Source organism: Budorcas taxicolor, chromosome 22, assembly GCF_023091745.1.
Source record: "Budorcas taxicolor isolate Tak-1 chromosome 22, Takin1.1, whole genome shotgun sequence".
Lineage (NCBI taxonomy): Eukaryota > Metazoa > Chordata > Mammalia > Artiodactyla > Bovidae > Budorcas > Budorcas taxicolor.
In genome coordinates, this window is record NC_068931.1 from 61,381,816 (window position 1) to 61,406,111 (window position 24,296).

The following is a 24,296-nucleotide window of genomic DNA, read 5'->3' on the forward strand; positions in this document are numbered from 1 at the left end:
TGATCTTCGTTTTCTGAATGATGAGCTTTAAGCCAACTTTTTTGCTTTCCTCTTTCACTTTCATCAAGAGGCTTTTTAGCTCCTCTTCACTTTCTGCCATAAGGGTGGTGTCATCTGCATATCTGAGGTTATTGATATTTCTCCCGGCAAGCTTGATTCCAGCTTGTGCTTCTTCCAGCCCAGCGTTTCTCATGATGTACTCTGCATATAAGTTAAATAAGCAGGGTGACAATATACAGCCTTGACGTACTCCTTTTCCTATCTGGAACCAGTCTGTTGTTCCGTGTCCAGTTCTAACTGTTGCTTCCTGACTTGCATATAGGTTTCTCGAGAGGCAGGTCAGGTGGTCTGGGATTCCCATCTCTTTCAGAATTTTCCACAGTTTATTGTGATCCACACAGTCAAAGGCTTTGATAGTTAAACTGTGAATTAAATTATTGTACTTTGCCCCCTTTACACCAAAAATGAAGAAATCCAGGGAAAGTCTATATTGCATTTATTTCTGTTTACAAGCTTAAGAGTACGTAAGAATGACGCAGTAATAAAAGGAAATGTGGTGCAGTTTTGCATCTGCCGCGTGGCTGTTTGGTTTTAGGAGAAACTGCAGTGCTCGTGTGTTTCCCTTGCTTCTTGTGTTCTAGCGTTTATGACTGTGACGGTTGCTTTACGTTTTCGTTCTCCCACTGAAGCATTTAAAAGGAAGACTATTCCACTCTAGGAAAACTGTCTTCCCTTCTCTCTCTCTAGATGTTTAAATTAAATATGGTCTTGGTTGAACTCCTTTAAATTGTATAATTTATGAGAGACAAACGTGAAGACCTCGCGTTTGGCAAGCAGTACAGCATATAAATCAAATGAATTGCCTAAAATTGATTAAAGGTAAAAGATACCTGATCCCTTGTAATAAAGGTCTGTGTTTATACTGTGCTTCATCCAGGCTCCATTAACCTTTTGTTTCTTACCTGTCCAAGGGTTTTTTAAGATATATATTTTTTAGAGCGGTTTTGGATTTACAGTGAAATTGAGAGAAAGACACAGAAATTTCCTGTGTAGTCCCTCTTCTCACACGGTATCAACATCACTGACTAGAATGGCACACTTGTTTACCAAGGATGAACCGACTTTGACACAAAACTGACTCTGACACGTGATGTGCCTAAGGGCACACTCCTGGTGCTGAGCCTTCAGTGGCTCTGGGCAGATGTGTGAGGACACAGATTCACCGTCACTACACCACACAGTGTCCTCACTGCCCTGAAAGTCCTCTGCTCTGCCGCCTCATCTCCCCCCGGGCCTCCACCCCCCGCAACCACCAATCTTTTTATTGCCGCCTTAGTGTCCTGCCTTTTCCAGAATCTCCATATTTTTCAAATAAAGTCCATAGAAAGCCAAAAATTAAAAGAAGTTTAGCTCAGTAGTCAGGAAACTGAGGGGGATACATTTATTGGTTTTAAAAGTCAGGGTATATTTTTAGGTATACTTAAATTTTATTTCTAGCAGGATGGACTGGAGAGGATGCTTGTGTTAACATCTGTTTACATGTTTCCCTCAGACACGGACAGCAATTCCGAGGACTCTGGAAATCCCTCGACAGCCAGGTTTACGAGCTACGGTTCTGTCGGCCAGACGGTCACGGTCAAGCCACCTGTTCAAATTGCTTCCTTAGGAAACGACAGCGCAAACCTTCTGGAAGATCCCTTAAGCTCAGCCAAGTATCAGCATCTTTCTTTCATGCCAACTCTACACTGTGTCATGCACAATGGTGCCCAGAAGTCGGAGGTCGTGGTGCCTCCGCCCAAGTCTGCTGATGGCAAGACGATCGGGATGCTGGTCCCCGGCCCTGTGGCGCTCTCCGCCCTGCGGGAGCCCACGGACCCCGCGGCCCTGGGCGCGCTCGGGCCGGCGGCGTCCGCCGGGGACTCGGAGAAGCCGCTGGAGCTGCTGGCGGCCCCGCTGCCGCTGCCCTCCGGCTTCCTCCCGCACGGTGGCGGCCCCGCGCTGCACCTCACCATCCAGAGGCTGAAGCTGCCGCCGGGCCCCCCCGAGAGCTGCGCCCTGAACCTGGCGCCGCCGCCCGCCGCGGGCCTGGGCGCGGGCTCCGCGAGCGCCACCTACGGCCCCGGCCCCGGGCCCTTCCCGGGCTCCCCCGTCGCTGCCACGGACCCCGTCCCGAAGGCCGCCTCGCCGGCGGCGGGACTCTCTCCAATGGTGCCTCAGCTGGAGGGCGGCGCGGCGGCCGCGGCCCCGCCCGCCGGCGTGAAGGTGGTGGTCCCCGCGGCCGCGCCCGCCGCCTTCCCCGGGCCGGCCGCCACGAGCGCACCGTCGGGCGCCCCGAGCCCCGCGCCCGCACCCAGCGCGAGCCCCGCGCCCAGCACGGCGCAGGGCGACGGCGCCGCCTTCCTGGGCGCGGGCGCGCTGCTGGCCCCGGCCGGCGCCTGCGGCTCGTGCGGCCGGCGCTGCGGCTGCGGCGCCGGGCTGCCGCTCGGCGGCTACTACTACCCGGGGCCGGCGCCCGGGCCGCTGTACCGCGTCTCGCCCTTCTTCAGCCTGCCCTCCCTCTGCAACGGCAGCTACCTCAGCCAGGCGCCCCAGGGCAGCGGCGGCCAGCTCCCCTTCTTCCTGCCTCAGGCCCCGTACGCCAGCGGGCTGGTGCACGACCCGGTGCTGGGCGGCCAGGCCGGCTACGGCGTGCAGCCGGTGGCGGGCTTCGGCCGGTTCTACCCCGTGTACCCGCACAGCGTGGTGGCCGGCTCGGGCGGCACGGCGCCCAAGAAGAGCGGGAGCGCCTCGTGCTACAACTGTGGCGTGAGCGGACACCATGCGCAGGAGTGCAAGCAGTCGTCCATGGAGGCCGGCCCACAAGGTAATCACGAGAGCGCCCGGAGGACTTGTTTCTGAGGGGCCGGAGGCGTGCGGCTCCGTGGGAGCAGCAGGAGCCGCCGGTGTGTCCGCAGGCTGTGCACGCAGCGACAGCCGAGAGGTGCAGGCGGCCAGACAGCGTAGACACGGGCCCCGCAGCTCAGGGCAGTTCAGAGGAATCCAGCTGCCAGGGAAGGAGGAAACCGGAAAGGCACTTTTTAAGGGATATAATGGGAATTTGCAAAATCTCCTTGCTAGCAGCACGTTTTTTTTTTTAAGCAACAATCCCGTTTCATAGAGTAAGTGGAAGTTTTAAATACTGAAAAACTAGGAAGTGGTAGTCACCTGACTCGGGAGATCCTTCGTTATTTGGGTCTGTCTGTGCACAGGCAGATGACCTCAGGCGTGCTCCCTTCTTTCCCAGCCGACCTTAGTTCCCAGTGCTGTCACATTTTAAGGCACAGAACAGGTAAGCACTGCGCTTTCCTGGTGGCTCAGAGGGTAAAGAATCTGCCTGCAATGCAAGAGACCCAGGTTCGATCCCTGGGTCAGGAGGATCCCCTGGAGAAGGGAATGGCAACCCACTCCAGTGTTCTTGCCTGGAGAATCCCATGGACGGAGGAGCCTGTGGGGGTACAGTCCATAGGATGGCAGAGTCAGACACGACTGAGCGACTAACACTTTCACTTGGGAATAAGAAAATTAGAACTTTCTTGTGTTAACACCACAAGAAAGAAATTTTTCTTAAATAAGTACAAGTAGGATACCAAATTCAATGGAGGCCTCAAACTTACGTTTCAGCTCACACGAAACTTTTGTCGTTTTGCCAGATCTCAACACAGGAAAAGGGTCTTGAATTGGGAGTGTTTGCTTGGAGTTTTTGAGGGAAAGTTGAGTTTGATAGCTTTAGGTTGAACTTAAAGCACAAACTTCATGTCGCTAGGACTTTCTGGGTCACGGCAGAGCGGAAGGCGCTGCCTAGACGGAGGGGCGGGCCGTCTGACGCCGCGTCGTGTGTGGTGCCTTACAGCGAGTGCACAGTGACTTAGCAGCTCTCTCTCCCGTTTTAGGCTCTTACAGGCTGAGATACGCACCTCCCCTCCCCCCTTCTAGTGACACGTTGGATTCTGCAGACTGAAGTAAAGCTTGCCTCCTTCATACCCTGAAGTGCGGGCAGTCGGGGGTGGGGGGTGTGGAGGGGAGGGAAAGGAAAGGCGTTTGGTTTGTGTTTCTTTGTCTATACATTTCCTAGACTTCTATGCAGTTGAGATTTCTCATTTCTCGTACGGATGTCGAAAACAAGAATGCATTGCTTTTGAGCCTCTGGTCTCCTGGTTCAACAACAGGCTTATCTGTATGATACGTGTAATTTAAACCTTCAAACAAACTATCAAAAGGAAAACCTTGATGTGTGCTTTTTTTTTTTTTAAACACTGAATACTTGCTGTGTGCAATGTTTACTGAATCTTTGAAACTGTGTATTTGACCTTTTTTCATAACACTGGTGACAGTCATATGGTTTGGGGTAAAAAAAAAAAAACTTTGCTTCTTCCCCAGCTTTTCTCACTTTGGCCCTAATCTCCACGTTTTCATCCCACCTCCACTCTAGACAGCGGCTGCCGGAGCGGCTGGCCCTGCACTGTCCACACTCTAAACTGCTCTGCGTAGTTTCATTCAACGGTAAAATGTTTCACCTTCACAGTAAGGGAGAATCCAGTTCCCCAGGCAGTGTGTGCATATGTAATAAACACTTCCATGTACACACACCAGTGCAGCGCTTGTCCAAATAAGAATTGGAGTGGAAGACAGGAAGAGGTGAAGCCGTGTGGGACTGAGACATACGAAGTGGACAGAGAGCTTCTTCTTTAAGAACAGAAACTTTTTTACTCCATCATACGTTTTTAGCCTGTTGCTTCAGAGAGACATAAAGTGAACAAACTCGTGTGAGTGTGGGTCTCCTGTGTGTTTGTGTTTGTAACGAAAGCCAACAGCCAGTTTTACATGGAATCTACCGCAGTCTACCACTGTGTCATGTAAAAGCCACTTACGATTTCTTTTCCTTACACCAGCTGTCACAGTGTTCTGTTGTGTTTGAAATGTGTACGGTTTATTGCGATCTGAACAGAAGCTCTGCGTTTCTACAAAAGTCAGGTGTTTGTTCCTATCCTGTCTCCCGTAGCAAAGTCCCTTTGATAACAGTTTACCGCTGTGCTCGGTTGTAATGTGAAGGCCTGGATTCTGAGTGTGTTGAGATGGTGTTAATCATGTCAGTGTCCCGTCACTAAGTTTAATGCTGCTGTTCAGAATGACTGCTTGTTTGTTTTAAAGCTGATCTATGTACTAAATTGCCTCCAGGTAATTTTTGATTTCCTAAAGTGCACTGAGGTTATCTGGAAGACCGGGTGTAGGTCTGGACCGCTGCCGCCAACAGCCCGGAGCAGCCCCCGGTGCTGAGCCGCGGGGGTGAGGGCTGGGGGCTGGGTGTGCTCGCCCCACCCTCAGTGCAGAGCAAAGACGGCGAGTGTTTCTGTGGGGCCGCGTTGGTGGGCAGCAGAGGAACTGAGCTGTCTGGCCTTGGCTCAGAACCCTAACAGGTTGCCAGACAGAAGGAAACACTTGAAGTAAGAAGCTTCCTGTAAAGCTTCATAGGTAGAGTTTATATTTATAGCACCAATGTACATTTTGAAACCTTCTTTCAGGGGTGGGAGTAAAAGGGGAAGAAAGGGGGGGTGGGAGAAGGGGTAGGCGAAAGCTTTAATTTAAAAAGAAAGTTCAACGAAAGGAAATTATTTTGATTAAATATATTTTATTTGGGTATTTTTGGACCATATTATTAAATTAATTGTTAAGCTGCAATCGAGCTGTGGAAGTGAGAGTTTTGATAAGCCCTGTATGGACCGCATTGTGAATCACTTGCCAGTTGTACTTTATGGAGCTTATTTTATGATTTAAAAGACTGTACTGTATATAGGAGGTATGTTACCTTCTCCTTATTTGTATGTTTACCATATACTTTGATATTTGAAATGTTATGTACTGGAAAGGCCACTTATATTTCTAGAAAAGATTGGATTTTATGCAACCTTTTTTCCTTGAATTAACAGCAATAAAAAAATGAAAAATGGCTTCAGAATTGTGCTTTATTGCGAATGTGGTAGCAGTGAAGAGAGGGGGCATCATACCCGGTGGGTTTGGAGTTGTTTTTCCTTTTTAAAGAATCAACCGGTTATTTCCCTGTAATGTGGGCAGTGAATCCCCTGGTTATTTACCATCTGGGAATCCCAGCCACCCCAAGCAGCCTGCCTGACTGTACAGGTCACCCGCGTGCCCACTGCGAGCAGAGCCTTGCCCGGCCCCTCCGGGGGTCCCGCGCTCAGGGTGCGGGTCTGGAGCCACTCGTGCAGGCTTCCTCCGTGCCCGCCGGGCGGGCCACGGGTCTGGAGCGATCGCGGCGCCCCGTGGTGGTCCGCAGGCGCCCGCTCCGCTAGCCGGCGGGCAGGCCTCACGCGGCGCCCGTCTCGCGGTGGCGCCCGTCTGCGGGGCGTCTGCTTCCGCCGCGCGAGGTCCCCGCTCTGTGTCACTGGCCTCTCGCTGCGCCGTTTCGCGTCCTCCTTCCCCAGCGCGCAGTCTATTCCTCCTTGGCTCGAGCTTTAGAGAAAGGGCGCCCTTCACCTCGCCTCCTGAGACTGCCTCTTATCCGGTGTCAAGCGGACACCTGGCTGGTTTTCACTGCTCTGCCGTCCTTAACGCGAGCATTTTTGCCCCAGCCTCCCGGTTTCCACGTGCAGGAGCGCCCTTGGGAGACACATCCAGGCACGCAGGGGCGGGGCCGTAGGCCGTCCTCCCAGACTGGCCGGCGGTTTTCCAAGTGGCTGGCGCTCGGTCCGTGTCCCTGCCGCTCCTGAGGCCTGGTGACAGTGCCCCGGGCGCCTTGGCGGGGGTGGGCGTGTAGCCGCGGGCACGGGGGTGGCTGCGTGTGAGGCTTCGTGGAGGAGTGCCTGACTGCACGGGCGGGCACGGGCGGGCGCGGACGGCCCAGCCAGGGCCGGGGTCGCGCTGTGGGCACCTCTGGGTGACAGGTCCCAGCCAGGGCTGGGGACGTGCATAGGCACCTCTGGGTGACAGGTCCCAGCCAGGGTGGCAGGCGGTGTGGTTAGGAAGTGGGGGAGGGGGGTGACACGGGCAACTGTCGTGGGAAACGTCGTGAAAGAGTTATGGGATTTGTGGTTCAGTAGTAAAACAGCCAGACTGCAGAATTGGGAGTTGTTGGTTGAAGGAAAAATTGGAGGTTGCCAGATTTTAAATAGAGACAAAAAATTTTGTTGACATCGTTTTTGAAACTGTCAGATGGTTGAGAGAAAGCCTGGAAGTTGAGAGACCGGTTAGGGTGAGGGCACGACAAGAGGCGGATGGCAGAGGCGGATGGAAGGAACCCTGGGCTGCAGAGCTGCGCTTTACCTCGTGGATGACAAGCTTGTTTAAGTTATGGCTCCGAGGATTAAATAATAATGGGCAGGGTCCAGCATCATGAAATAGCACCAGGGAGGCACTCAGATGTTAGCAGAATTCTGTTTCGATGAACAGAATTGTCTGCCTGAAGGCAGTGGTTGGTTGCGGCGGTGAGGAGCTTAGGAAATGTATTTCTTCCTTATGTTAAGCTTAGTTGTTTGAGCTCTCTCCATTGTTAAAAGATAAAATATTCCTTGTCCTCGAAAATTATTTGGGATTTCCCCAGGTGGTCTAGTGGCTGACTCTGCGCTCCCAGTGGAGGGGGCCCAGGTTCGATCCCTGGTCAGATCCCACATGCTGTAACTAAGACCCAATGCAACCAAATGGAGTATATATTAAAAACTATTTGGAGGCAACTCTGGGCTATAATTGGAGAAGGCGGTGGCAGCCCACTCCAGTGCTCTTGCCTGGAAAATCCCATGGACGGAGGAGCCTAGAAGGCTGCAGTCCATGGGGTCGCTAAGAGTCAGACACGACTGAGTGATGTCACTTTCACGCATTGGAGAAGGAAATGGCAACCCACTCCAGTGCTCTTGCCTGGAAAATCCCATGGACGGAGGAGCCTAGAAGGCTGCAGTCCATGGGGTCGCTGAGGGTCAGACACGACTGAGCGACTTCACTTTGACTTTTCACTTTCATGCACTGGAGAAGGAAATGGCAACCCACTCCAGTGTTCTTGCCTGGAGAATCCCAGGGACGGGGGAGCCTGGTGGGCTGCCGTCTATGGGGTCGCACAGAGTCGGACACGACTGAAGTGACTTAGCAGCAGCAGCTGGGCTATAATATCCATGGGCTAAGTCTTGCAGAACCGAAGTAGAATAAGGTCTTCCAAGGCAAATCCACACTGTAGTTTTTTCTAAGTGCTAAATACCTAAACTTTCTGAAGGTTCCCGAAAGATTAAAGCACAATGCAAAATAATCTCTTTTTTTAACAGGTAGCATCTAGTACTCAGGAGCACCACCCATTAGAGCCTGGAAGACACCTTTTTCAATTCTATGTACTGATTACAAAAGCATTCTAAGGTTAAGGCAGTGAAAGCAAATGCAGGCAAGCTGTGGTAGCAGTTAACCCCGTAACACTTCCATCTCTCCTCTCGAAGGAATGAAGAAAAATACTGACAGCCCACCAACCCACCCACAAAAAGGATGCACTTATTTCTGGAGAAATGAATTGAGGTCTGGGGGATGAAAGAAGAGAGGGTGCGCTTTTAAACATGGCTGCTGCACTTCTGGTCGTTTCCGTGGAGCTGGAGGAAAGTCTGCAGCGGGTCCTGTTTGGAGAATGAAGGGTCCTGGAGTCCAGGCTGAGAGTCACCGCAGGTGAGGGTGTTTCCCCTGCAGTGCCCGCGCCCTCCTGCAGAGGGCAGCACTGTCCTTTCCCGGAGCGTGCATGGTTTTAACAGCTGAGGTCCATCTAACATCAGTATTTCAGTTTATCGCTACTTAGGGGTCACGTTGTGCCCATATGTGCCAAAGTAACTGCCGTATCTCCAGAAAAACTGACCTAGTTGTTAAATGCTGTCCTCTTTTGGAAACTTGGCCCCTTTGGAGCATGGGCACCCATGGCGTGACCTGTGTATCCAACTGTCTGTCCACCTTGGAAGCAGGGTGGCTTTAGGCTCCCCCTTCCTGCCCTGGAAAACGGGGCCCATCACAGTGGAGACGAGGAAAAGCCTTCCTGCCGTCACGGCTCTGCTGCACTGACCGCTGGCCTCAGCCTCCAGAGCTGCTAATCCCGAGGTCCTGGTTTGCTGCTTGAGGCCTGGGGGTAGGGGTGAGGCGCGTGTGTGTTGAGGGGTCCTTCACCTTGCTTCTTTGTCCTCTTGCAGCTCCAACGCCATCCACTGGAAACGTCTCACCCGCCTCGCGACCAAGAGGTTGCTCGTCGGGCAGCAGCGCCACCTGGTGGGGAGAGGACACCGCCGGCGAGCGGCCCGGCAGGCGGGGGCGGAAGGCGCCAGGCGTTTGGGGCGGCGACCCGCGCTCAGGGCCTTCCAGCGTGCGGGCGGCTGTCCGCGGAAGCAGTGTGAGCAGCCTCCCCTTGCCGCCTCCGCAGCCTCAGTGGGGCACACACCTTACACGCACCGATGGTGCTTCAGTCTCCCGTGCGCAGGGGGCGCTTCTCCCCGTCCGCCGCCGTTGCTCCGGGGGCTTCAGGGCCGCAGACCCGCAGCCGGCGGTGAAGGCCCGGGCCCAGGTTCAGAGGAGGCTCCCCTGCTCGTCCACGGCCCGCAGCGCCCCCCGGCTGAGCCCAAGGCCACGGCCTTTGAAGCCGCATAAAACGGTCCGTACCCGTGGTCTCGGGAGCCGGGGGCCTCTGGACTCCCTGCGGGAGCAGAGGCCCGGCCCTGGGCGGCCCGACTGTGTCTTCGCTGCGTCTCAGTTGAAGGATTTGAAGACGCGGGCTGAGGGGAGGCGTGCAGAGGCGGACACCGCAGGACCTCTGGACGTCTGTTCTGTCTCCGGTGAACTCCGGGAGCGGCATCCCTCGCCTGCACCCAGGGCTTTAAACAGGCGCACTGGCCTCCGCTGAGACACCGACTCTCGCTCTGGAGAGGCTTTCATGATCCCCCAGATGGCTCGGGAAATCGAGCATTTAGTGACTCTTCATTTAAAGACTTTGGGACTTCGGAAACGCAGTGGCAGGGCACACAGAAGACACCTGAGTGCTGACGCTGGAAAAGCTCTGAGAGTGACGTGTGGACTGTCGCGAGCACTCCCCCTCAGCCCGCGCGGCTCAGACACCCGGGCCGAAAGGCAGCAGCAAAGGCACCCGCAGGCAGACGCAGCGGCGGCCGTCCACCGCGGAAGCCCCTCTGGATGCTCTAGGGAGGCCGCCCGCTCACCAGGGGCCTGGGGCTCATTCGTGCTCGGGTATCAAGGGCTGGACTCCGGACGTGGTCATCCCGCGTGCCTCCTACGCCTTCGTCAGACAAGCTTGTGCAAGAGAGGAAGCCTTGTTCCAGCACCACCCCGGATTCACACCATCTTTCTCGGGCTCATCTACAGAGTGGGGATGACAGTCACTTTGTTAGAATAGTTACAAGACTTGACTCCAGTGAAATGCGTGAAGGACTCAATATCAGACACACAGCAGGCGCTCTGTAAGTTCGTGAAGGTGGCAAACACCTGAGTGCCCATCGGGGCGGACCCGTCGCAGCCTCATGACCGCCCTTGGAGGCAGGCGCGCTGCGTCGGCTTACAGCTGGGGAAACTGAGGCACGAAGGCCCCCCAACGCATCTGAGAGCACAGAGCAGGTCAGCGGCCAGGCTGGGACTGGCCCCGAGCCCCCCCAGTTCTCTGTGCTGGGGTCCCGGGACGCCGCAGGCGGGGCATGGACGTCCAGGGCGCCCCGCGCGGGGCCTAGGCCAGCTCTGCTATGAGCCCTGCCGTCTGGGACACCCGGCCCTCCTGGACCTTCATCTCTCACCCGAAAGCTGAGTGCTTGCTTAGAAGGTGGTAGACACTGAGCTGAATGACCGCAGAATTCTGACTGGAAGCTTGCTTTTTCTCTTTAAGTGATTTATCAGGTTTCTGTAGTTCTCTTTCGTTTAACTGATGTGCAGTCCTTCGGGGGCGTGGCCAGGCGCGCGAAGCCCAGCTGCGCCCGTGTGCTCGCGGAGGACACGTGGCACCCGGGGGAGGAGAGGAGGCCGCGTGTGGGGCGGGCCGGGCACCCGGGGAGGGAGAGGAGGCCGCGTGTGGGGCGGGCCGGGCACCCGGGGAGGGAGAGGAGGCCGAGTGTGGGGCCAGCCGGGCACCCGGGGCAGCGCGGAGCAGGAGGTGCCTCCCGTCGTCAGGGCTCTAGGCTCTTCTCTCCTTGTACTCATAAGGTTTTCTCCTGGGGGGCTTTCCAGTCAAAGAAGCGAAGCTCAGGTCCCAAGTCCTGTTCTGAAGGTCACAGGGTCAGCCGTGGTCAGCAACACAACCCACAGCCAACCATGCTTTTACATCTCTGAGTGGATGAGAATAATACTTTTATCACGACACACAAAAATCATCCAGAATTCGTGTGTCAGTGTTCACCAAGTTTCTTGGAGTCCAGCCGCTCTCCTTCCTCTCGTGAAGGCTGCTTTCGCCAGAAAGTCGAGTAGTTATGAGAGGCACCGCGTGACGATCAGAGCCCAGGGCACTATCTGTGTTTTTATGGGAAAAGCTTGCTGAGCCCAGATGCCTGTCCACCTTCTCTGAGTAAAGATGCGCTCTCTGGCGCCTTTGAGGTCCTCTGTGTGAGAAGGAATTGGAATTGCTCTCCTTTTTGCTGCAGAGTCGTCTTGGCACAGCGAGAGGGCCTCTGGCGCGCGGGCTCCGTGGGCCACGCAGCAGACATCTCTCGGCTCAGAGCTCAGTGTCACGGGGCCGTAGCCGTGGGTCCGGGGGGTGGACGGGTGAACTCCGCCGGCTGAGAACTGGGGAAAACGATCTGCAAAGGACACATCTCCAGGGTGGAGGGGCAGAAGGGAAGAAGTGAGACATTCCTAGTGCTGAGGCAGAGAGAGGGCAGAGTGTCATGGAAGACGGGCTTCAGAGAACGCCCTGGGACACGGGCAGGGGGGCCGCGGGGCTGGCGCGGACTCCAGTGAGACAGACGCGGCCTGAACCTCGCAGGAGCCAGGACGGGCGCCTGCCTGGAGGAGAAAAGCGGACTCTTCTGCTCTTGCTGAGTCTGAGTGACACCTGGTCGTCCAGGCCCCGAAGTGCGGCCTTGCCCCACCTGCGGCAGAATCACCTGAAGCCTCGACTGAAAGCACAGATGTCTCAACCCTTCCCCATCCCTGGAACCACCCCCCCAGAGAACGGGAGCTCCCCGGGGTTCACTGGGTGGGGGCCGGGAGGACACAGCAACCCGCCAGAGAAGGCTGAGGAGGAGGCGGCGGTTCGGGAGGAAGTAGCCTGGAGACACAGGGCTCGGATGGTCGTCACCGACACGCCAGAGACCAGGAGACACAGCTGTGACCTTGCCAGCCACGAGGTCCTGGCGACTAAATGACAGTTTCAGAGGGATGGTGGGGCGGGCCGGGGGCAGCGGGCAGAGCTGGAGGGAGATGGGAGACCCGGGATCCACCCCTGGGTCGGGAAGATGCCCTGGAGGAGCGCATGGAGCCCACTGCAGGGTTCTCACCTGGAGAATCCCACCACAGAGGAGCCTGGCGGGCTGCAGTCCACGGGGTGGCAAAGAGTCAGACACGACTGAGCAATTAACATGACGACTATCTTTATTGCTTAAATGAATGTAACTAGTGTTTAAAAGCTATTTTTAATATTTCAGATTTTTAACATATTTTAAAAATAGTTCAAGACTATTATTAACACTGCTACCTGTTTTTAAAGGCAGTGTGTGTAATGCAGCACTTTGAATCCCAAGGCTGTCCCACTTGAACTGGGGCCGCGGAGCAACTTCCCTGACTGCACACAAAAGTCGACAAGAGTGTCCACCTCTTCGGGTTTTCGTGCGCGTTAAAACGTTCCAGGGTGGTGAGGCACACAGGGAGCACTAACATGGTGTTCTACTTCCTTTAAAAATACTTTCTTATTCAGAACCTGCCCTCCTCTTTCAGGGCCTGTCAAAATCAGGGACGCCTCCCTTCTTTGCATGTGACTGCGTCCTTCTCCTGCTTGTGCCAGCTGCTGCTTTTGCCTCAGAGCCCTGCAGTCATCCCACACGCGCATTCCCTTTTTTTTATATAGTTGGTGAGCCAGTGTCGGTCCTTTACTATTAACTAAAGCCCATAGTTAGCGTCAGGGTTTACTCCCGGTCTCGTGCGTCCTGTGGGTTTTGACTGATGTGTGACGATGTGCCTCACACAGAGCAGCTTCCCTCCCCTGGAGGCCCCATGCCCTGTGTGCCCGCCCCTCCCTCCCCTGGAGGCCCCACGCCCTGTGTGCCCGCCCCTCACTCCCGCCCCTGCAGCCACGGATCTGTCTACTGTCTCTGAAGCTCTGCCTTTTCCAGATTGTCATATAGTTGGAACCACACAGTACGTAGCCTATTCAAATTGGCTTCTCTCACCCAGTAATATGCATGTAAGTTTCCTCCTGTCTTTTCATGGCCCAATAACTTTTTTTTTACCGCCGCCCCCCGCCCCCCGAATATTCTACTATCTGATGTGCCAGTTGTTTCTCACTCACCTACCGAAGGACATCTTGGTTGCTTCTAGGTTTTGGCAATTATGAATAAAGCTGCTTTAAACACCCACGTGTGGGTTTTTGTGTGGATATAAGTTTTCATCTTAGTTGGGTAAATACCAAAGAGTGCAATTGCTGGATCATATGGTAAGATGTGTTTAGTTGTGTAAGAATCTGCCAAACTGTCTTCCAGAGGGCCTGTCCCGCCCTCATCCCCGCCAGCAGTGAATGGGGCTTTCTGTCGCTCCAGGGCCTCACAGCGCTTGCTGTTCTCCTTGGGTTGGGTTTGAGCCATTAGAGGAAGCACGCAGCAGTGCCTTATTGCGTGGTTCCCAGCTCTCCAATGACATGTGCTGCGGAGCGTTTTTTTCAGGTGTCTGTTTGTCCTCTGTTTTGGTAGGGTGTCCAGATCTGCTGATTTGTAAGTTGGGTTGTCTGTTTTCTTATTGTTGAATTCTAGGCGTTCTTTGTACATTTTGCATCCCAGTCCTTTGTGTTTTGAGGCGTTTTCTCCTTGTCCTCTCATCCTTTCAATGCCGCATTCTTTTTATTGCGATGGAATGGGGATGTGGAGACACTGAGGGGCAGAAAGGAGCCAGAGGCCCCCTGTCTTCACCCTCAGTAGATGCAACGCCAGGCATCTCCAGTGGCACCTGCTGTGTGTCCGGCAACAGTGTCAGAAAGGGGCTCCCCAGTGGTGGCCAGGCCCTCAACCCTGGGCGGGGGGTCACGTGGAAGCTGGAGTGGGGCCAGGAGGCTGCCAAGCCCCTCTTCTGAAGGGACAGGCAGGCAGGCAGGCTGAGCCGCTTCAGCTGGGCCGCCTGTGCGATCCCATGGACTTAGTCCTCCGTCCCTGGGGCTCTCCAGGCGAGGATACTGGCTGGGGTGCCACGGCCTTCTCCAGGGGATCCCCCTGTAGGGACAACCAGGCACAGTTGGGCGGCTGGGACACCACTGGGTGTTTGTGTCACTTGCCCAGAGGGTAGAAATTGTGGGCCTACAACGACATCCTCTCGTAACTTCTTCAACCTCACTTGGGACACAGAGGACCGCGTTCCTCCCCAGTGTATTTACAGAGACACACAGGAGGAGGAAGCAGACCGCCCCCCAGGGGCCTCCAGCAAGGCTGCCTGTGCTCCTCCCGGCGGGCCTCGTTCTGCAGGACACACACAGACCTCATGGGGCCTCGGGGGAGCAAAAGACAATAGTGCTTCCCGGGATGGGAAGTGGCCACACCGCAGGGACAGGAAGTTAGCTCCTCAGAGGGCTGGGCCTGCGGTGGTCAGAGCACCCCTCCCACCCCACCCACCTCGGGAGAAATGGATGCGAAGTGAATGCTGCCAAATAGCGGAGGACCTCCTCTGGAGTCGAGTATGAAAACAGGCATATTTCTGGCTACAATGAAAGCCTGGGGAGGAGGAAGTGAGCTGCCCTAGAGAGCATGATCCCCGTAGAGATAAGCCATTGTGCCCAGCTCCTCTCGAATCCCAGTTTCCTCTTAAGCCAGATTTTCCATTTAATGGAAAGTGAAGGTGTGTTTACTCAGGCAAAGATGGTTGTCATTCTTGACCGAAAACAGTTGGCAAAGGCCCTTCACGTGGAGGGAAATCGGTGCAGAGCTGCCTGGGAAGCAGCTGGAGGCCTCCAGCGTCCAGGTCCCCCAACCCCTGCACTGAATGCCGGGCAGAAGGCCCAGAGGGTGCCCCTCAGGCTTTCCGATGCAAAGCCCCATCAAGCTACAAGCAGGGCTTCCCGGGAGACCCTGGTGGTAAAGAGCCTGCCTGCCAGGGCAGGATGTGTAAGAGACACGGGTTCAATCGAGGGGTCCAGAAGGTCCTGGAGGAGGGCCTGCCACCCTCGCCAGGGTTCCTGCCCGGAGAATCCCATGGACAACGGAGCCTGAGGGGCCGCCGTCCATGGGGTCACAGAGTCGAGCACGACTGAAGTGACTTAGCACACAAGTTGAAAGCAGAAGCCTGAGAAGCCTAGAAAGCTGGATTTAGGTCTTCACTCCCCCACCCAGTGGGCAGCCGTGCGACTTTGCCTTCACTCTTATCTGTAAAGTGGGAATAATGACGACGGGGTCGTGCGGACCACCCGCTGCCTGCACACCTGCTAGAAGGTGAAGCGCTTGGAACGCGCCCTGCGACACCCGGAGGTCCTCAGAGAGGAGGCACCTGCGCCTCGCGTTTCACACGGGGAGTGACGGCTAGCTTTTATGGAGCTCACCCTGCAGCACACATGTCCTAAGCTCGGCCGTGTTTTGTTAAGCCAATCCCATGATATAGGGTAATTGCGACACCTGTTTTATAGACAGAATCGGAGGCAAGGACAGCCTAGGGAACTCACCCACTAAGTGGCCAGGCTGGGACCTGAACGTGGGACCGCGGAGCGGGGATCGCTGTCTTCTCCCTGGGCCTCCGGCCAGTAAGGGCCTGATGGTATGGAGCATGATGTCCACTGACCAGGAAACAGCGAGGTCCATCAGCTCTTCACGACCACACGGCCCCAGTGACCCCGCTGGGGCTCCAAGACGGACAGTCCCGAGGAGCCTACGCGGCATCCTCGGGACGCCGTGAGTCCCACGTCCAGTCTGCGGCCAGAGGGTCACCGGGGTCGCATCAGTCCGTCCCCCACAGGCCGATTTTAGACAGAGGGCCCGGGGCAGAGAGGCCGCAGGGCCGGGAGGAGGCCAGGGCCCTCCCGGCGACCCCACCCCGGCCACGTGGACGCCCCTCTGCGCTTCTCCGAAGCCGTGTTAGGGCCGAGGGAGCCGCCCAGGGTCTGCCCCCGGCGCGCCGCCCCCAGGGGAGCTGTCCGGCCAGGCCTGGGGCACACGCCCTGACGGGCCCGACCCCCAGGACCGCCTGCCCCGGAGGAGGCGGAGACCCCCGCCCGCGCCCCCCGCCCGCCGCAGCGTCCGTGGGCGCCGCTGGACGGCGGTGAGAAAGGGGCCCCAGGCTGGGTCCCGAACGTGGCCCGGTGCCCGCGGGGTCCCTGCCGCGCAGCTGGAGCCGGCGGGCCGCAGGGCCAGGGCGCTCTCCCCGGGGCCCCCTCCCTGGGGCCCCCTTGTCCGCTTCTGCTCCGACCGACCGCACTCCCGAGCCTGCTGCCTGCGGCGTAGCGTCTCAGGGTTTGGCTCCGTCCTGAATCGAGCAGGCAGAGACTTGCACCTGGGAGGGCCGGGAGACCGAGCAGCGTCTGCGCCCAGCACCCCCGGGGAGAGCGCCGCGAGCGACCCCAGCGAGGAGCCGTCCCGCAGCCGGCGCGCCCTGTTCTCCCTGATCCCGGTGCGCGCGCTCTGAGAGGCCTTCTAGGACGCGGCCCTGGAGGAAGACTGGGGCTTTACACCCGTGTGCTTCGTTCCCCCGGAGACAAAGAAGGGGGTATGAAGCCATTAACCTCCACAGAACAAGCGGGTGGGCAAGGCAGGAAGCAACACTTGGAAGGGAAATGCAAATGGCCTCACTCACTTTTAAAAGTGATACCTGGAAAACATCAGTGTGCTCAGAAACAATATGTGTTTTTAAAGCGTCAACAGTTCGAAATCCCTGGTCCCCGAGCCCCCGTCCCGAGTCTGCAGCGGTGAGCAGGTGCCGCGACTCGCGGTCAGGCTCAGCCCCGGGAGAGGGCGGAGGCCGGGCTGGGACTGTCCTCGTCCAGGGCGCCCCTGCAGGCCTCCTGCTCGCGGGCCCCCCCTCCCCCGCACCCGGACCGCCACCCCTGTCGTTTCCCTTCGTGGGGGGAAGGGTATTTAATTCCGTTTTTAGTATAAGATTCACGTAGTACAGGGCACAAACCTTAAAGTGAGCCGCTGGGGGAATTTTACATCTGGATTCGTACTCACCCAGGCCAAGACGCTGGCGGCTTCCACCCCGAGAAGCCTGCCGGGGTCTGCCGAGGTCAGCACCCAAACCCGGGTAAGCGCTGTTCTGACCTGCCTCATTGTAGATTCCTTTTGTCGGGTCCTGTAAATGACCTAGGGCTTCCCGGGGGGGCTCAGTGGCAAAGAGTCCACCTGCCAAGCAGGAGACGTGGGTTCCATCCCTGGGTCGGGAAGATCCCCTGCAGGAGGGCATGGCAGCCACTCCAGCATTCTTGGCGGAATAACCCCATAGACGGAGGAGCCTGGCGGGCTGCAGTCTATGGGGCTGCGCAGAGTTGGACCCGGCTTAGCGACAGGGGTGAATGACCTGAGGTTCCTTGGTGTCTCCAGCCCTTTCTGTGGGAGCTCACTGCGCCCTGCAGTCAGCTCAGGCGTTGCCCCCTTGCCTGCGCCTTTCCGTAGCATCGTCCTTCCCTTGCCTTCAGTGTCACGACTTGCAGTTGGCTTGTTTGCTCCCACCTAGAAGGCAGGAGTCCTCTCCTGTTCACCGCTGTCTCCTGAACCCCTAGCCCGGTGTCTAGCATATGCAGACAATCAAATATTTACAAATTCATTTATTGAATAAATATTTGATTGTCTACATATGAAAGAAAGGAAGAGACGCCCCAGGTATCAATGTATATGGCCCTGAATCCAAAACTAATTATAGTCGTCCAAACCCCACTCCTGAGGCCTCTGCACTTCTGGTTACAAAGACAATATTCACCGAATTCAAATGTGCAGATTTAGAAAGAAAGACTGGAGTTGTTCCTGCTTCCTGCCTGGAAGCAAAAACTGGGCCAACTCTCCCTTCTGTAAGAGGATCGCTTCGTCACCAAGACTGGGCTTCCACTTTGCAGTGTTGAATCAATGTTTTATAAAACAGCTCCATTTTGGCAACATAAAAAAACTCTCTACCGCGGTAAACTCTACTGGAGCCATCGAGGACGATGTTCTTAAAACTTCCTTCATATTTTGTGATGTTTTAAAAATGAGCACATAATGCTTAAAAAAAATTAAGTGGCGATAAAATACACCGAAGAGGAAATTTACCATCTCAACCACAGCATCTTCACGTTGTGCGGCCGCCTCCAGAACTCATTTCAGCAAAACTGAAACTGCAGCCGTGAAACAGTCCCCATCCTCTCTCCCCACAGTCCTTGGCGATCATGACTCTACCCTATGTCTCCATGAGTTTGACTGCTCTGGGGCCCTTGTGTAAGTGAGCTGTGTAGTACAGTATTTGTCCTAGCAACCGGTTTATTTCACTTAGCATAATGTCTTCAAGGTTCATGCACGTTACAGCACGTGTCAGACTTTCCTGATGTGTTCTGGCTTGACAATGTTCCATTGTATGTTAAGCCCCATTTCGTGTATCTGTTCCCATTCCTCCATCGATGGATACGTGAGTGGCTTCCAGCCTTTGGCTATTGTAAATAATGCTGCTGTGAATAACGTTGCTGTGCACAGGTGTATTGGCTGTCTCTTTGAGATCCTCTTTCAGTTCTTTTGGGTATTTAACTAGCGGTGGAGTTGCTGGCTCATACGATAATTTCGAGTTTCGTTTTTCGAGGGCTGCCTTGCCATTTTCACAGCGTCTGCATCATTTTACGTTCCCAGAAGCGGCGCCCAAGCGTTCCAGCTCCCCTACATCCTTGCCAGCACTTGAGGTCTGCTGAGTTCTTTGACTATAGCCATCCTGATGGGTGTGAAATGGGGTCTCATCGTGTTTTATTTGTGTTTCCCTAACAAAAACTGGTGCCAAGAGCATCTTTTCATGTGCTTGTTGACCGTTTGTGTTGTCGTCTTTAGAGAAATGCCCAGTCACGTCCTGTGCCCGTTTTTCTCATCAGCTTCTTTGTTGGTGGTGTTGAGTTCTGGGCACATATGTCTTAAAATAAGGAAAGAATTTTATTTTATGAAAAAAATAGGGAAATGCATACAGAAAGCTGTTTAAGAGATTGTGGTAGTTAGAAACTTGGACTCTGGAATCGAGAACATTCAGCCACTGTGATTATTGAGCACCTAGTCAGGGTAAACTAATGTTCTGACACACAGCCCTTGAAGTGACCTAGTTCCAAAAAGAGTTGCTCGCTTACTGCAAGTCCCTGGTGGTCCAAGGCAGACGTGGGAAGGGCAGGGGTCATGGAGGACCCGTGTCTCTTGGGGACTCTGAGTCTCAGTCATTCAGGGGTCGAGGCTGCATGGGTCCTGTGGCCCTGACTTCCTGAACCTGTGGCCTCTGGGGTCACCAAGAGACAGGATCAAGGGGGAATCACACCAGGGGGTCTTCCTCCCACCAGGCAGCCTCACCCTGTGACGCAGCCCTGCCCGATGCACAGGGCACTGGGGGATGCCCCCTTCCTGCACGCCCCGGACAGGAAGTGGCCTGGTCTCTGGCTGGAGAAGAGGACTGCAAGGAGACCCACCCAGACCATCCTAAAGGAGATCAGTCCTGGGTGTTCGTTGGAAGGACTCAAACTGAGGCTGAAACTCCAATACTTTGTCCACCTGATGCGAAGAGCTGACTCATTTGAAAAGACCCTGATGCTGGAAAAGATTGAGGGCAGGAGCAGGGGACGACAGAGGATGAGATGGTTGGATGGCATCACTGACTCGATGGATATGGGTTTGGGTGGACTCCGGGAGTTGATGATGGACAGGGAGGCCTGGCGTGTTGCGGTCCGTGGGGTCGCAAAGAGTCGGACATGACTGAGCGACTGGACTGCACTGGCCGTCTCAGTCTTCCTCCCCTCCGCACAGTCTCACCTCCTTCTCTCCAGAGACAGCTCACCTCCAGGGTCTCTGCTAGCGTCTTCTCCTCCCTCAGGACTACGCTCCCGTCTTGCATTCTCGTGACCACTGAGGTCTGCCTTCCACTGCAGCACCCAGCATGCAGAGCTGAAGTCGAGGTGATGGGTTCCCAGGGGTGCAGTGAGTGGTCTGGAGCCCGCCTGCCGACCAGGAGACATAAGAGATGCGGGTTCCATCCCTGGATCAGGAAGGCATGGCATCCCTGGAGGAGGGCATGGCAACGCACCCCAGCATTCTTGCCTGGAGAATCCCAGAGACAGAGGAGCCTGGCGGGCTACAGTCCATGGGGTCACAGAGTCGGACATGGTTACACGACCAACTAACCCTTTCCAGGGTCTGCGGGGAGCCCCTGGCTTTCTCTCTCTTTTATTTGATCCTGCAGAGACCTAGCCCTTGTGTCATGCACGACTCTCTCTCTGGAAAGGGAGCTCCATTTGCTTTCTCCCCGCTCCGCCTATCCGCCCCGTTTTCACCTAAGGAAATGTAAAAGCCGACCATACGCTAAGCAAGTACAAGCAGCCCTTCATCTTATCGATGATGCAAGAATTTGTTGTTGTTCTCTTGCCCAGTCGTGCCCGACTCTTTGCGACCCCGTGGACCGCAGCGCGCCAGGCTCCTCTGTCCTTCACCGTCTCCCGGAGTTTGCTCAGATTGCTGTCCATTGAGTCAGTGATGCCATCTAGTCCTCCCATCCTCTGCTACCCTCTTCTCCTTTTGCCTTCAATCTTGCCCAGCATCAGCGTCTTTTCTAGTGAGTAGAGTGAAGCAGGTATCCTAGTCATTAGGTGTTAAAATGTCCTTGAGCTGAAGGCGCTGGGAAACCAGGGCTAGTGATCCGAAGATAAGCTCAAAGCCTAATTTCCAGGTAGCTGCCGGGTCGCCAGGTTCCTGGCTCCCACGAGGGACAGCGCATTCCTGGTCCAGGAGGCCGCATGCTGCGCGCTTGCATTAGGCTTTCTTTCATAGCAGGAGTCGTGAGTTATTAAATATATATATATAAATTTAATTATTTAGAGGGTTTATTTTAAGGCTGCCCATGACGAATGTGCACGGTGGCCTGGCCCCTCTGGGGGGGTCTGCCGGGTGGCTGTAGGGCCTGCTCCCCGTGGGTCTCTCCCGCCTCCCCTGCTGGCGTCCGCTCCCCTCCACCAGCCGCCTGGACTGTTGGTGGGTCCGATTCCTCAGGCGCCCCTCTCGCTGCCCCCACCGACCTCCCGAGTCACGGCTTGGCTTCCCCTTCCAGCACCAACAGCCTCTCAGCTCGCACTCCCAAGAGCCAGACAGGCAGACCGGCACTTGGGTGAGTTTGCTGGGTCTGCCCGGGGGCCAGGCCGCCTCTGTCCTCGACGGCGGCGGGCGCGCATCTCATGTGATACAACGTGGGGGAAGGAGGCCCAGCTTCTCCCAAGGAAGGCAGGCTCTGGAGCCCCGCGACACGCCTGCCAGCGCGCAGTTTCAATGATTCCCTTCCCTTTAGTAACACGGTCCAGCTGTCAAAACACTCCTCCTCGAAATCCACGTCTCGTCACTGCCGTGGAGGGCAGGGCCATCTCAGAAACCACCTGCTCACCAGAGTCCTTTCGGCCCCGCTTGTGTGGAGATCCCTTCGAGATCGATGTTTTCCACTGAATGGTCCGTGCGACGGCAGCTGCTGCAGCTCCGCATGCCGGCGGCGCAGGAATGGGGTGATTGCCGAGGGCAGCCCCTCCTCCCCTTGGCCTCCACGCAACCAGCGAGGCAGGCTTAGCACTGCCATCCTGACTCGTCCCCAGACTGTCCTGGGCCTGCAGACGCCATCCAAGCCTCGTGCTGGGGACTCCGTGGCCAGACTGGCCTCCTGTGGGTGCTGTCCTGAGGGACTGCACAGTGCTCAGAGTGACCCCAGGGCTTCCGTCTGTGGGAGGGTCGCGCCACCTCACACATCGCAGGGAGAGCTGCCCGGCTTCCCAGCCCTGCTCGGAGGTCTCAGGATTAACTGAGGGGCCAAGACTCCCGAGATGTTTGAGTGAGATGTACCCCTTTATTTTATTGGGTTTCCCTGGTCACTCAGATGGTAAAGAATCCGCCTACAGTGCAGGAGACCCGGGTTTGATCCCTGGGTTGGGAAGATGCCCTGGAGGAGGAAATGGCCACCCACTCCAGTATGCTTGCCTGGAGGATTCCATGGATGGAGGAGCCTGGCGAGCTGCAGTCCAGCGGCTCATATGTGACTGAGTAACTAACACGCACACCCCTTTTATGAAGGGCTTCCCTGGTGACTCAGACGGTAAAGAATCCTCCTGGAATGCAGAAGACCCGGCTTCCATCCCTGAGTCGGGAAGATGCCCTGGAGGAGGGCATGGCAACCCACTCCAGTATTCTTGTCTGGAGAATTCCATGCACAGAGGAGCCTGGTGGGCTGCAGTTCATGGGGTCACAAAGGGTTGGACACAATAGAAGGTTGCCGATATTTTTAATCTCTTTTCTATTTTAGATTATGAAAGTATGATAACACATTTACAGGAGACTTGAAAAATACAGAACAAGGTTATATATAGTTCTAGGCTATATATTGTCACCCCACTTATTTAATTTGTATGCAGAGTACATCATGAGAAACGCTGGGCTGGAGGAAGCACAAGCTGGAATCAAGACTGCCAGGAGAAATATCAATAACCTCAGATACACAGATGACACCACCCTTATGGCAGAAAGTGAAGAACTAAAGAGCCTCTTGATGAAAGTGAAAGAGGAGAGTGAAAAAGTTGGCTGAAAGCTCAACATTCAGAAAACTAAGCTCATGGCATCCGGTCCCATCACTTCATGGAAAATAGATGGGAAAACAGTGGAAACAGTGTCAGACTTTATTTTTGGGGGCTCCAAAATCACTTCAGATGGTGATTGCAGCCATGAAATTAAAAGACGCTTACTCCTTGGAAGGAAAGTTATGACCAACCTAGATAGTATATTCAAAAGCAGAGACATTACTTTGCCAACAAAGGTCCATCTAGTCAAGGCTATGGTTTTTCCAGTAGTCATGTATGGATGTGAGAGTTGGACTGTGAAGAAAGCTGAGCCCCGAAGAGTTGATGCTTTTGAACTGTGATGTTGGAGAAGACTCTTGAGAGTCCCTTGGACTGCAAGGAGATCCAACCAGTCCGTCGTAAAGGAGATCAGTCCTGGATGTTCACTGGAAGGACTGATGTTGAAGCTGAAACTCCAGTACTTTGGCCACCTGATGCAAAGACCTGACTCATTTGAAAATACCCTAATGCTGGGAAAGATGGAGGGCAGGAGGAGAAGGGGATGACAGAGGATGAGATGGTTGGATGGCATCACCAACTCAATGGACATGGGTTTGGGTGGACTCCGGGAGGTGGTGATGGACAGGGAGGCCTGGTGTGCTGTGGTCCACGGGGTCGCAAAGAGTCGGACACGACTGAGCGGCTGAACTGATATATTACAATGATTATTTTAAGTAAATAAATTAAGATTTTTACCTGAAGTCTCAATATCAAACTCTCAAACATTAATAGAATGAATAGACAGAAAAGTGAGATATAGTAGGCCTTGAAAAGCACCATGAACCAGTTCAACATAGTTAAGCTTTATACAATTCTCATACAACGGCAGGATACACATTCTATTCCAGTTCCCGTAGACTGTAAACCAGGAGACCCTGGAACATATCTAGGGCCGTAAAACAAGGCACAAACGTTTCATGGTGCGAAGGTGGGGAATGCAGCATCGTCCGTGCCCTCTGTATGTCACTGTGCAATTAGGCTGGAAATCAGTGCCACAGACTTTCGGAAAGAACCCACGTATTCTCAAGGTGCCCTCGGTGCCCTCCCTGGCACCTCTCAGCTTATAGAGGGATGACTTTGCTTCTCCAGGTGTTTGGATCACCACCCCCTTGGGAGCCCTCCGCTGTTATAGCTGCAATCGGGCCCCAGAGACCACTGTCCCGAGGCCTTCGTGGCTCCCCAGGACGCTGGCCTGCCCTCCCCTGCTCGGGGTTGGGGGGCGTCATAAGAGCCTGGCGGTCGCAGTGCTTCTCCTCCGGGCTCTGACTCTGCCCCCGCTGCGAGACCTCAGCTGGACCGAGGCTGTGGGCTGGCCTGGCACTGCACATGTGGTGCCCAC

At 55.3% G+C, this 24,296-nt stretch overlaps 2 protein-coding genes across 2 annotated transcripts in view; one reads left to right on the top strand and one right to left on the bottom strand.

Annotated features, from left to right (window-relative positions):
• Positions 1-3,997, top strand: part of ZCCHC2 (zinc finger CCHC-type containing 2) — a 55,334-nt gene extending 51,337 nt beyond the window's left edge. Inside the window, exons 13-14 of the mRNA XM_052660388.1 lie at positions 1,553-2,863; positions 3,930-3,997. Of these exons, the coding sequence (XP_052516348.1) occupies positions 1,553-2,863; positions 3,930-3,997 (1,379 nt within the window). The remainder of the gene's footprint in view (positions 1-1,552; positions 2,864-3,929) is intronic.
• A 1,248-nt stretch (positions 3,998-5,245) lies between these two features.
• Positions 5,246-9,853, bottom strand: LOC128067383 (translation initiation factor IF-2-like). Its single transcript, XM_052660390.1, has 6 exons — positions 9,661-9,853; positions 9,228-9,377; positions 9,074-9,130; positions 6,608-6,971; positions 6,180-6,507; positions 5,246-5,386 (listed from the first exon to the last, which is right to left on the bottom strand). The coding sequence occupies exons 1-6, from the start codon at positions 9,851-9,853 to the stop codon at positions 5,246-5,248; spliced, it is 1,233 nt and encodes a 410-aa protein (XP_052516350.1).
• Positions 9,854-24,296: the final 14,443 nt, after the last annotated feature.